Raw genomic sequence first — 12,253 nt, forward strand, 5'->3', positions numbered from 1 at the left:
AATGAGCTTCAGATCAGCTCGAATAATAAACGAGTTAACTTGAGCTTGACTCGAGCTTAGCTAACTCCGAGCTCGAGTCAATTTTTGATCGAGCCGCTTGCAAATGGTTTGATTCATTTGCACCCCTAGTAGCATTTACGTTTTGTAGTTACTATGATAATTATAAAAATTACTGTTTCATAGCTGTTACAATGTAAATGTTATTAAACAATAAAAGTTCATATTGTGGCAATTACTATGAAACTATAACTACTATAAGTATAGCAACAATTATGAAATCATAGTTGTTATAACATTATACTAGTTACGGTTTCATAATAATTATAATACAAACTTATTCTATTCATACAAATGGTTAATCGATTTAGAATTTAATACAATTGGTAAAAGATAATAATGTCAAACAGTGTACTTGAGGATAATTATATCATTTTACAAGAAAATTAGTAGAGTGAGAGGTTCTTTTGATAAATAATTGAAAGACGAGAGCCATCTTGACGATTAAAAAAAAGACTACATGATTTGGTCAATCTCATACTATATCATCAAATAAATTTTATTATATTTTATCATTACTAATTTTTATCTTTTAATTTCTTGTTTAATATGTAATAATCTAAGAATAATTTAAACAATATATAAATTATTTCATGTGAAATCTTTAATGTAATTTAATTTAATTAAATTTTATTAAATGTATATATTATTGGAATTATTAGAGCACTCCAATTATGATCATGGGCTTCAATCAATTGAACCCAAATTTTGAATTTATCGAATTGGATAGGGTTGTTCTTATCTTTGAAAAAAAAATATTTTTAAATAAATTAATATTTTGTTCCTATCACCCGATCGTATCGCATTTTAGTCCTATCTTATTTTGTTAATACTTTTATCGAAATAACAACTATGCTAGATGTCGACTCCATGAGTAACAAAATTTAACATGAGAAAGATAAATATAAATCCGATTGAAGATTTTCAATTTCGAAAAAGCTCAAATACAATTTTAAAAAATAAATAAATGAAAAAATACCAATTAAAAACTCGTCTACAATGTTAATTACTAACCATAGATGACTAATTTAGATACCTTCACCAAGAACAACCCTTTTTTATTTTGGGGTGACCAAGGGATTGTATCATTTGAGCATTTTTTTCATGTTTTTCTCGGATAGAAGAATATTTGGTATAAATAACTCACTCCTTGGTACCCTTAGCCATTAAGAATGCCACCCTCGATCAGTGCAGAACATGAACTGCAAGGATCAAAAGATTGAATCTAGTTATAAAAAAAAATAATGTTTGATATAAATAATTCATTTCCTAGGCACCACCACGATCAATGTAATGGGGCATGTATATTTATTTATTTTTTATTTGAAATGGAAACAGATTTGAAAAATAATTTTAGAATGTATAGGGTGACTAATACTTTATTGAAAAAATATAGATAAATTTTGTTAAGATACAATTATTTTTCATTAATGAGTTGAACCAATGAAATGAGTTGACGTGACAACAAATGGATAGAAAGATAGATTTGATATTAATGTCCAATAATAATGATAGAGTTGCTAATCTTAAAACCACATAACAACTTTATTAAAATTATAAAATACGTGATAGATTTATTAATAATTAACGAGGTATATTGATTAAAAAATATTAGATAAAAATAAAAAAGGCGGTCTTTATTTTCCTTATCATCTAAAATTAATAATAATTTTGATCAAAATTATACAAGTAGTTTGATCAAAATAACTTATAACAAATTTATTCAAAATAATTACATGTTTAATAATTTTGATCAAAATTGCTGCGTACAGAGTTAAAGTGATTTTGATGACTCAAGTAATTCTGAGCAAATTTAAAAAAAAAATTAATATAATAAAATTCTATATTTAGTAAATTTTATTATAATAATATAGAATAAGGATATTTTAAAGATAAAAACTAAGATAAGAGACCATAACTAAAATATTGAACGCCCTTATGATTTTTATTTAAAAATATTTATAAAATAAAAGTAAATAAAGAATCATAATTAAACTTCAAATAGATTAATAAACTACATCAGTCCACATAAACTGGACGATCAATTGGACACTTAATTATTAAATAAATAAATGAGTTTAGTGAATCCACAGGGGTAGAGTGATAATTTTTAAAGTACGAGAGTCAAAAGGTGAAAAATCCACGGGAACGTTCTCGTTCTACGACGGAAAAGAAACCTCGCAGCCTTAAAATACGGACACTAAGCCTAACACCCACAGCCGCGCTTCTTCGTCTTCTTCTTCCATTTCCCTTGCGCTTCTGAGATCGCCACGCGGCCGGAGCATTCACTTCCGGCCCCTCCTACCCTTCCTTGGCAAGATCCACGGTAAGTCGACGAGAATCGAGATTTAGGTAAGATTTCCCTGTTTCCTTAATCGTGGCGCCTCGTTGTCTCCTTGTCTGCCATTCTTCTCCATCTTCCGTCCATGGCGTCTGTGAGAGTGAGAGTGAGAGGAGGGGGAACAAGCGTCTGCCCCTGTTTTGTTCCTGTCGTCATCTCTGTGACGTTATCTCGCAGGTGATGTTGGCGTGCATTGCTTGCAGCAAGCACGGGCTGGACGAGGGCGGAGATGACGCGGGGACCAGCTCAGCCGGCGGCAAAGACGCCGGCAAAAGCCTCACCTCCCAGGTTCACCTCTATCTCCTTTTCCCCCGCACAAAATCCTTTTTTTTTGTTTTTGCCATAAATTTGAACCAGACGAAGGCGCGTGAGAGAGAGAGAGTGGGAACTGGGAACAGAGCAGCTGCAAAAGCGACGACGACCATGCGACCATGGAACCAAGGCTGGCCGCGCAGGACAGATTGGACAGTACGTGGAGCAGAATGACAAGGTTGTGGGTGGGCAAGCCGGCGAGATTCACTGAGAGGTCCACGTCCCAGAACGGATAAAGCTCGGTCAAGGCAGAGGACGAGAGGAAGGTCCCATCTCGCTTTCTCTCCATGCCACAGCCCTTATTTGCGTGCGCACGGATCCAGAGAAGGAGAGAGAGAGAGAGATTGAAGCTCTTGCTGCTCTTTTTAATGGCGGAGGCCTGGATTCGGGTCTTTTTAAAAAGGAGAGTTCTCTGGTGGAAAGAGATCGCTTGGCTGAAACAGGAATAAAGGAAAGCAGGGGCACCCTGTCGTGGTCCTCGATCGTCGATATTGTTTAGACTTTAGGGTTCTTGTCACAGCTTGCTTATGGAGCTCAATCGTGATTTTTGATATTCTTTACGCAGATTAAGGACATGGTGTTAAAGGTTTCTGGATCGTCGTCCCGGGGCAAGGATTCGCGCCGCCTCCGCAGCCGCCACTACTTCGACGACGAGGAGATGATCCCCGTAGCACGGGGCCACCACCTCCGCGGTGTCCTGCAGGCAGCCTGTTCGAGCTCGACGCCGGCGTGGGACGTGAGTTATGAGGAGGCGAGGAGCAGCGCCAGGTGGACCGGCGGCGTCGACGCGGTGGCGGCGGCGCTGGAGGACGTGGTGCTGGAGGACGAAGGGCGGCCCAAGGAGTGGGTGGCGCAGGTCGAGCCGGGGGTGCACATAACCTTCGTGTCGCTCCCCGGCGGCGCCGGCAATGATCTCAGGCGCATCCGATTCAGGTCTGAGCGGGTTCCATACTTCCGATCGCTGGACTCTGTTGTTAGCTCTGAGACAATGGCGAATTCTGTGTGTGTAGCCGGGAGATGTTCAACAAATGGCAAGCGCAGCGGTGGTGGGGAGAGAACTACGACCGGATCATGGAGCTCTACAACGTCCAGAGATTCAACTGCCAAGCTCTGTCTCCGCCTCCAAGATCCGACGACGACGGCGGCGAGGTTGAACAATATTCTCTCGTTCTCTATTGAATCTCAAAAACGCTAAACCTAACCGCTGGATTTTTCAGAGAGAGTCCTTCTATTCGAAGGTGGGTTCGACGCGAGAAAGCCCCGCCGCCACCAGATGCTCCAACCGGCCGCCGCCGCCGCCGCCGATGAAAGGCGTCTGCTACCCCTTCGTGCCGGATCCATCCGAGCAATTCTTCCCACCCCACCTCCACTACGGTGCCGGATCCATGGACGCGTCGAGGACGACCACCTCGTCCAGGGACGAAGCCTCCATTTCCATCAGCAACGCCAGCGATCTGGAGACAACCGAGTGGGTGGAAGAAGACGAACCGGGCGTGTTTATCACCATCCGCGAGCTCGCTGACGGCACTCGAGACCTCCGGCGAGTCCGATTCAGGTAACCAAATGGATCGATCGATCGATCACTCAATCAAAAACCAAGACAAATCACCACTTTCTAACACCAACAATGTCGATGCAGCCGCGAGAAATTCGGGGAGGTGCACGCCAAGCTGTGGTGGGAGGAGAACAGAGAAAGAATCCAGACACAGTATCTATAGAACTGGGTGAGTCTTGTCCGACTTCAATATCAGAAACAATTTCAGAAAAAAAAAGATAGGGGAAAATATGTTCGATCTGAGCTACCATTCAAATCATCCGATTCTTGTTGTTTCTAAAACATGCTTCATGATCTCTCATATGCTATAACTCAACTAAGAACACTAAGAAAGCCAAACCAATCCATTGCAAGAAATTCTTGCCTAAAGAAGGATTTCCTCATTCGCGAACCACAAATTCTTCTGGCAAATTAGTAGCTTCTCGCCCGCTTCGTTGAATTCGGTGTTGTGTTTGTTGCATTTCCATCGCATCCCTTTGGCAATGGTGGTTATTGCGTCGAGAAAATAGGTCGATTCGCGTATCATCGCGTAGCCCTGGGGACGTAGGATTCTGTCCATCTCGAGCAGCACATATTTCATATCGCATCTGTCAAAACATGAAAAACTCAGGATATAACTCTAGCAAGTTCGTTTTAGAGTAAGATAGAATCGTAGTAGACAAAGTATCGTTAGAAGTTTTCGACTAGGAGAGTCACTGATAGAATATTTAGTTACCTATGACTTTCAGCAGTAAATAACCCATCGAGGTGCAAGAGGTCGTACGTTCGAGGGTATGTTGAGAATGGCTCACACCTGAGGCAGAAGTTTGAAACAACATCATTGTTAGATTGACAAAATTGTGATTACATGAAGATCGATTCTGTCAAACAGGGATTCGAAAAACAGATGAGTACGAGTCAAGCACGACGATGAGCTTTTGTAACTCGAGCATAAATTGCAACATAAGATAAAATGAAACTTGTTCTCGAAGCAGGTAGCCGTATATGAAATAAATTTGAGTTAATAGATATAGGATTTGTGCAAGTAACTGCAAGCATTTCAGTAAAAAAAAAAAAACCAAAAATAAAAATGGCCAGTCAGATATACAAAACTCCTATCACTGTGAAATTTTGGGAAGGATCAAATCATATTAGATTTATTGTATAGAGCTTTTTCTTATATTTTGCAAGAGGCTATTTTCAAAACTTAAACTTGTGACTTCAATGTCAGAAGAGAACAATAAAAATCATGTTTTTATATCATTAGCTAGGATTTCAAATGATTGTTATAACCACTAGCTCCATTGGTCTCCTTTTTATCATTGTTAAGTCCTCTTCTTTGGTCCTACCCTTTCCTTAATTAATATGCATATTTGTCATAAACTCACATTGTCTAACAAAAATATTTATTCATCGTCTAGTATATTTCTACTAAGCTTATTAGCATGTAGTGTAATTAATTGAATTAGATGATCAATGGCAGTGAAACTTATCAGAGGTCTGTATCTTACCAGTCATGGTAGGTGCCAATTAGTCCCCTGTCATAGACCACACCAAGAGAACTTGGACCATAAGAAGAGACGACATTCATCACCCAAATTGGAGAAGCTACAAGAGCTGCGGCAAGCCCTCCATACAAAGTATTCATGTCCATGACATTGCGAATTTGGTCGCTTCCTAGAGCAGGTAGTAAAGACTTGTAGTGATTTACCCTGATCTTCCATTTACCCTCGTCATGCTTGAATCCACCAGAAACCCCACTAGGAACCACAGACGTGCGCTCGGGAGCAACATGCAACCTGTTCGGCCAATTCGGGATAGAAGCTAGCCCCAGCTTGTAGTTTTGGCTTGGAATAGTTAAGCATGCACGTAGTGGAGTGTACCATGCTGAATCAGGATCCATGCTATCATCACACTTAGGTGGGTAAGAAGATGGACTAAGTTGATCATAGCAAGTGTTGTTTGGAGACTTCTGCCAAACAGCGATGTCATCCTTTTTGTCGTATAGGTTGAAACACATGCTTGTTAGCAATTTCTGTAAATCCTCAAAGTTTGATTTCTGTTCTTCCGCTGTGGTATTCCACCCACGCCATCTGTTTTCATAGTTTACTGGTGGTCCAGAGAGAACCCAGAAGCCACCAGGTCGAAGTATTCTGTGTATCTCCAGAAGATAAATGCCATCTGATAAATACAACAAATGCTTCAAACAATAAAACTATTTGAAATTGAGTAAATTAAGAACAGGAACTGGATAGTAACCATATTGAATTTTTTTATGTCCAAGAGGCAGGTAAGGTATAAAAGTGATGCAGGCCTATGAAATAAGCAAAATGAAGATACAATTTATGATTGGGAGAGGTTAGACAGAAGGAAATGGAATTACACCAAAAAAAATAGTGTAATGAATTTTTAGTTTAAGTTAACACAAGTTGGCGTCTGTATATGATGAGCACAGTTCGAGAGTCAGCATTATCAAGTATGCAGTGGCAGTGTGATGATTATTACCAGTGTGTGCATACAGTCACTGCTAATGTTGAAGTCAATAGGCCACCAAAATTTACTCATTTTTTCTAGTTCTTTGGCCAACATTTTTTTTTAAATTTGCTACATATCATATAGTATTATTCAATTCATTACTTGCGACAAATTCCAACATATGAATCTACTGTTAGCTAGCTAAAGTTAAATCAGTTCAAGTTCTTTTCGGGAATCAAACCAAAATGTAGAACCACTATAAGCTTTTCAGATTATTGATTTTTTTAAAAAAAAAAATTCTGAGGTGAAAAATAAAATAATATAGAGTTGGGACAAATATAGCTTGAGGATGATGATGGCAACCTGGTTTAGATTCTGGATCTGCCATTGCCATGCATGAGCAAGCATGTGAACAGCATGATTCAATGAGAGTAGAATGGTTTTTCCACAGTGCTAGTAAGTTGGTTTTTACTAAATTCCTCTATATACTGCAATTCTATTACATATAAATAGAAACTCAAACCTCCAGGTTTAACTATATCTTATTAAATATCAGTTGTATTTTTTTTTAATTATGTACCACATAATTGTTTGCATTCAAGGAAAATATCATAAGAATAAAGTAGAATTGTTTGTATCAAATTTTACTTTCTTTGCTACCTCATCCTCGAATAACTTTATAAGAAAAATTTTCATAAGAAAAGCAAGTAGCTTATGCAATCATTCAGCTCACTGTTAGAAATATACCAAATTCTGTCCATGGAATAAGACATCTGGAGCAATGGGCCAGATCAAATGAGTTTGAGGGGAATGGAAGACGCTGAGTAGATATGATGCCCAAAATCGCTGGAATGCCACGTTCGAGGGCAAATTGTACTTGAGCTTCATGATTATCTTTTGGAGCAAGAGATACAGTAAGAATACCACGGTCTAACAAATCACCTCCCCAGCTCGCTACCTGTTAGAAAGAAATTAGAGAACATGCCTAGGGTCACAAATATAAAATATGCGGCTAAGCCTAAGCACGGGAATTTAGAAACAGAATAGATTTATCCTAGGAAGTTCATACTGTACTAGAAATCTGAAAAAAAAAAAAACAATCATAGGCATACATATCAATCAACCTTTAAGAGGCTAAGGCAACAAGTGCTTAATTATTAACATCCAGTCATAAGACATGCTAAATAATTTCACCTTACTTGCAAACCACAAAGCAATAGCAACAACTTGAGTCAGCTATATGTATATCTACATAAGTGTCATTATTCATATGGACATTCCATTAAATGCTAAACAATGCATAAAATTCAATGGGCAAATGGTTGGGTCAATAAAAAGGATAGTCCGGTGCACGAAGCTTCCGTCATATGGGGTTTCGAAGAAGGATCCATTGTATGCAGCCTTACACTGTTTTTTGCAAGAGGCTGTTTATTCGAACCCGTGACACAAAGCAACAACTTTGCCGTTGCACCAAGGCAAATGGTTGGGTCAATATTTAGCATTAAATCTTCAGCAATTGGTGATGTTTTTTCATTTATTAATTGTGAGTTTGAGAAACATTCCAAGGCTGAATCTAATTCAACTTTAGAAAATTGGACAGAAAATTTCTAATCAAACAAACCAAATGAAGAGATATTTTTTGAAGAACAACAATATAATAGAATACACTGCATGCTTTGATACTGAACGAAGTTGATCAAACAAGTCTAATAAACCAGATCCACTACTGGTTTGCTCGTCAATTGAACAACAGAGTTGGAGACTAATTAATAGAACAACAGAGTTGGAGACTAATTAATAGTACCTTGAACTATTGGATAAATTTTTCACCAATGAGTTTAAGAATTAAGAGTAGTAGGTCCACTGGATCTTGGATCGCTCTAAAATGAGTAAAGAATCATTACCTAAAGATCATGTTTATGTCTATGACATAATTTTTTTCTACAGAGTAGATTGATCTATATAGGCCTATGCACATTATGTTATTAATTATACCTTCAACCCAGAGACTTCCAGCAGCTAATGAGCACAGAAGATTTTTTCAAAGGTGACTTGGGAAAAAAGTCAGTAAATACTCACCCCACAACCAGTATCGATTGCAGTTCGGACAGTTCCATCTTTCATTCCAGGAATTAGATTCTGCATAAGGTCAATATATGCGCCAACACCGTTGGGAAACATGGTACCTCCACCTGGAAAGAAGAATTTGTTCCCTTCCTTTCTAAGCCAATGCTGATTAGCTTTCTGGTTATTAATCCAGTCATAGGGGACATTTCTGAATGATATGCAGAATTAGAGCCTCATCAGAGGTAAAAATACACATTCTTTGGATAATACAGATGACTTATTTACTGAAATTGGTGTCAAACTAGGTTGGAAAGGGTTGGTTTACCTGTACCAACATTGATCCTTGCTCTTTGGCCATCTAATTGGAGGTTTATACCCATCTGGTGGAGGAACCAAGCATTGTTTCCTCTCAACTATTGGTGGACAATGGCGCTCCATAAAACTAAGCCTGTAACTACCATACTTTCTCCAACTCTGCAGTTAAAGTTTCAATATATCTTTTTCAGTAAAAGAAGCGTTCATGACAAGTAGACCGCTTAAAGTTTCAATATATCTTTTTCAAAGTGATATATCCGTAACAAGAATCTTGCACTAACTTTAACAGCAATGACCTGTTCAACTAATCCTTTCTGTTTCATCAAATCATAGTAATGGAAGTGGGGTAGTTCCTGTTACTACCATTGATGAAACAAAAAGGTTTAGTTGAAGTTAGTGCAAGATTTTTTAAGATTTTGTATGACTATAGGACAACATTTTGCATCAAATTTACAAACGAAAAGAACAAGTTGCAGAATTGCTGTAGCCAGGCTAGCTTTGGATGAAATGGTCAACATAACTAACAAGATAAAAGATCACAATGAGCATGTAAAGGAGCTAGCAAAGGGCAAAAACTTGAATAAACATACCAGAGAAAAGAAGGTAAGTTAGCTAGCAGCCTTTCATCTTAAGATGCACAGGAAGAAGGGGAGCATCTTCCCACTACAAATGATAGTAAAAAAAGACACTGGTCGATAGCACCAGTGCGTTCCTTCTTCTTCATCTCAATTGAGAATTTTTTAGGGACTACCGGTACTAATTTTACATCACATTATAGTATAATCTTATTGTTATCTGCACAACTACTGTACTGTTATTGAGATGCAAGTGGAAGATTGTGTTAAAAAACCTTAGGTTCCATGCAAGGTATATATATAATCCTGATAATCAATGTTGAAGGGGAGCATCTTCCCACTACAAATGATAGTATAAAACAAGACTGGATGATAGCACCAGTCTGTTCCTTTTTCCATATTTTGATTGAAAATTTCATTGGAACTAATTTACGTCTCATTATAGTATAATTGTTATCTGCACAACTACTGTACTGTCGTTGAGAAGCAAGCGGAAGCAAATGTTACCTTAGGGTCTGTGCAAGGTGTATAATCCTGATAATCAACGCTACACTCAGGAAATGCAATAGACTTTATTTGCAGAGAAGGTGCTGAAGTTTCCTGAACAGTTGGTGTTGCATCCTCCTTGGCTATTGTGTTGTCACAATAATAGACGCCTCCGAGATAGAAGAAAAATACACATAAAATAATAATCACCAAGGGGGTTAACTGAGATCTTATCTTGAAATCTTTCTTCAAGAGAGATGAAACTTTCTGCAGAAAAACAAACAAACAAACAAAAATCTAAAAAAATAGACATTAAATTATAATTCATCTAGACATAATTCTCCTTATTGCCTAGGTAAAGGAAATTCTAAGCTTCAATTGGAAAAAGAAACATTGCACCATAATATTACTGGTTATTGTTGCATCAGATGGGATATAAATGCAAAGATAGCAGGAAAAGGTTAGGCAACAAAATCAATTATAGGACTTACTTTTTTCCATACCATTCTTTTCACATTATGTTTCCAAGACACTCGTTCTTTTAAAGAGAACCAAGCTTAACTTATGCACGTGCAATGATAATAAACCCATGGCAATATTCAGTGGAATGACTCAAATAAAGAATTTCAGACTAGCACTCCTAGCCGGTAGCCAGTTATAAATTACAAAACATATCTGAAGGTAAGCAATTGAGCCATTTGTGAAAGATATTGAAATCAACCTGGATCAGAATAACTGAAATATGAAAGCTTGCATAGTCCTACAACTCTATAGGCCACCTTTGCTGAGCCAATCAATTGATTTACAAAGAAAGTATTTGAACAACCGACACCAGTGGTGCTACCGGCTACCTAAGGGGAGTGTCAAGATTGGCTTATTTTGATCAAGTTCGAAAGTCTATGAAAGAGTCAGTACTGACAAAGAAACTAGATAGTTTTCTTTTTGTTTTCACCATAAAGAAACTTGGAGGATAGAACAAAAACCAATACGGCATGAAAGAAAAGATTAGCAAGAATCCATCACGACTCAATCTTAACTCGCAACAGGATCCTCACCTTGTTTTTTCAAGTTATAAAATCCACGACTAGATTAAGTTGAAGAAACAAAGATAAAAGCATCAGAGATAGTTCAGCTACCTCAAAGGAGAGAACGAAATCCTCTAGCTCTCGTCGCCAGGATCTGATTCCTAAATCGCCAGACTCCAATTTGGCAATCTGTTTACAGGCCAGTACAGATTTCCTTCACAATCCCCCCCCTTTTCCCCCCTTTCTCCTCCTTTTGGCTCTTTGGCTTGCCTTATTGTGCCTGCCTTCCCTGACACTCCACGAGCCTTTATAGCAGCTGCCCATGCCTACTCGCTTGGCAATCGAGTGCTCTCTCTCTCTCTTAGATCTCTCTCTAAATCATGGCAGGAAATGGAGAAGATGGAAAACCACCGAAATGTAGCTGGCGAATGGGGGCGATGTGGACGGAAAGAAGTCCCCTTCGCGCTTCGGCCCTCTGTAGTGGGTAGTTAAGATCGCACGCAAACTGTTTGTGAAAATGTCACTCATAATTTGACTCGCTTTTGACCTACTTCAAAAATATAATTGATAAATAAAATCCAGAAATAAATACAAATTCCATTATATAAGCGTCTGTTTCCTCCGTCCGAATCTTCTAGACCATTTTTTATGATCCAGAAGATGATCCTTTGATATAGATTGGTGGGATAAATGGTCTCTATCTTTTTTATGAATGGAGATTATTCATTTCATCAATCCATATCAAGAGATCATCCTCTGAACCACAAAAAACGATCTAGAGGATCTACCCTTCCCTGAGAAAATATACGTAAAAACTACTTTAAAAAAAATTCATCAATTTTTAGATTTTATTTCTTTCTCTTATTTATTTCAATCTCTTATTTAACAAATTATGAAATTAACAATTCATTATATTTTTTAATCAGTTCAAATGAGACGTTGTCGACGACAGCCCCACACGGCCGCAGGGACCCATGGCCAAGCCTAATGCATTGCTCTAGTCCTTTTATCTCTAATCTTCTTCTTCTGATCTACCATACGATTTTCATCGAATGAATTCGTTCAA

At 38.0% G+C, this 12,253-nt stretch overlaps 2 protein-coding genes across 3 annotated transcripts; one reads left to right on the forward strand and one right to left on the reverse strand.

Annotated features, from left to right (window-relative positions):
- The first annotated feature begins 2,239 nt into the window (after window positions 1-2,239).
- On the forward strand, window positions 2,240-4,622 carry LOC122052227 (protein BREVIS RADIX-like). Of its 2 annotated transcripts, XM_042613659.1 has the most exons (6): window positions 2,240-2,383; window positions 2,576-2,686; window positions 3,276-3,643; window positions 3,721-3,859; window positions 3,928-4,265; window positions 4,350-4,622. In XM_042613659.1, the coding sequence occupies exons 2-6, from the start codon at window positions 2,579-2,581 to the stop codon at window positions 4,426-4,428; spliced, it is 1,032 nt and encodes a 343-aa protein (XP_042469593.1). In that variant the 5' UTR covers window positions 2,240-2,383; window positions 2,576-2,578; the 3' UTR covers window positions 4,429-4,622. The 2 variants fall into 2 exon arrangements, with proteins under 2 accessions (XP_042469593.1, XP_042469594.1); XM_042613660.1 differs by lacking the exons at window positions 2,240-2,383; window positions 2,576-2,686 and adding an exon at window positions 2,761-3,184.
- LOC122052226 (probable methyltransferase PMT21) lies at window positions 4,424-11,602 on the reverse strand. The gene is made up of 8 exons (XM_042613658.1): window positions 11,299-11,602; window positions 10,184-10,429; window positions 9,112-9,260; window positions 8,799-8,994; window positions 7,467-7,677; window positions 5,756-6,425; window positions 4,981-5,058; window positions 4,424-4,852 (listed from the first exon to the last, which is right to left on the reverse strand). Exons 3-8 carry the CDS (start codon window positions 9,222-9,224, stop codon window positions 4,630-4,632), a joined length of 1,491 nt encoding a protein of 496 aa, XP_042469592.1. The 5' UTR covers window positions 9,225-9,260; window positions 10,184-10,429; window positions 11,299-11,602; the 3' UTR covers window positions 4,424-4,629.
- Between the last annotated feature and the right edge of the window lie 651 nt (window positions 11,603-12,253).

The sequence above is a fragment of the Zingiber officinale genome, chromosome 3A, assembly GCF_018446385.1.
Source record: "Zingiber officinale cultivar Zhangliang chromosome 3A, Zo_v1.1, whole genome shotgun sequence".
Classification (NCBI taxonomy): domain Eukaryota; kingdom Viridiplantae; phylum Streptophyta; class Magnoliopsida; order Zingiberales; family Zingiberaceae; genus Zingiber; species Zingiber officinale.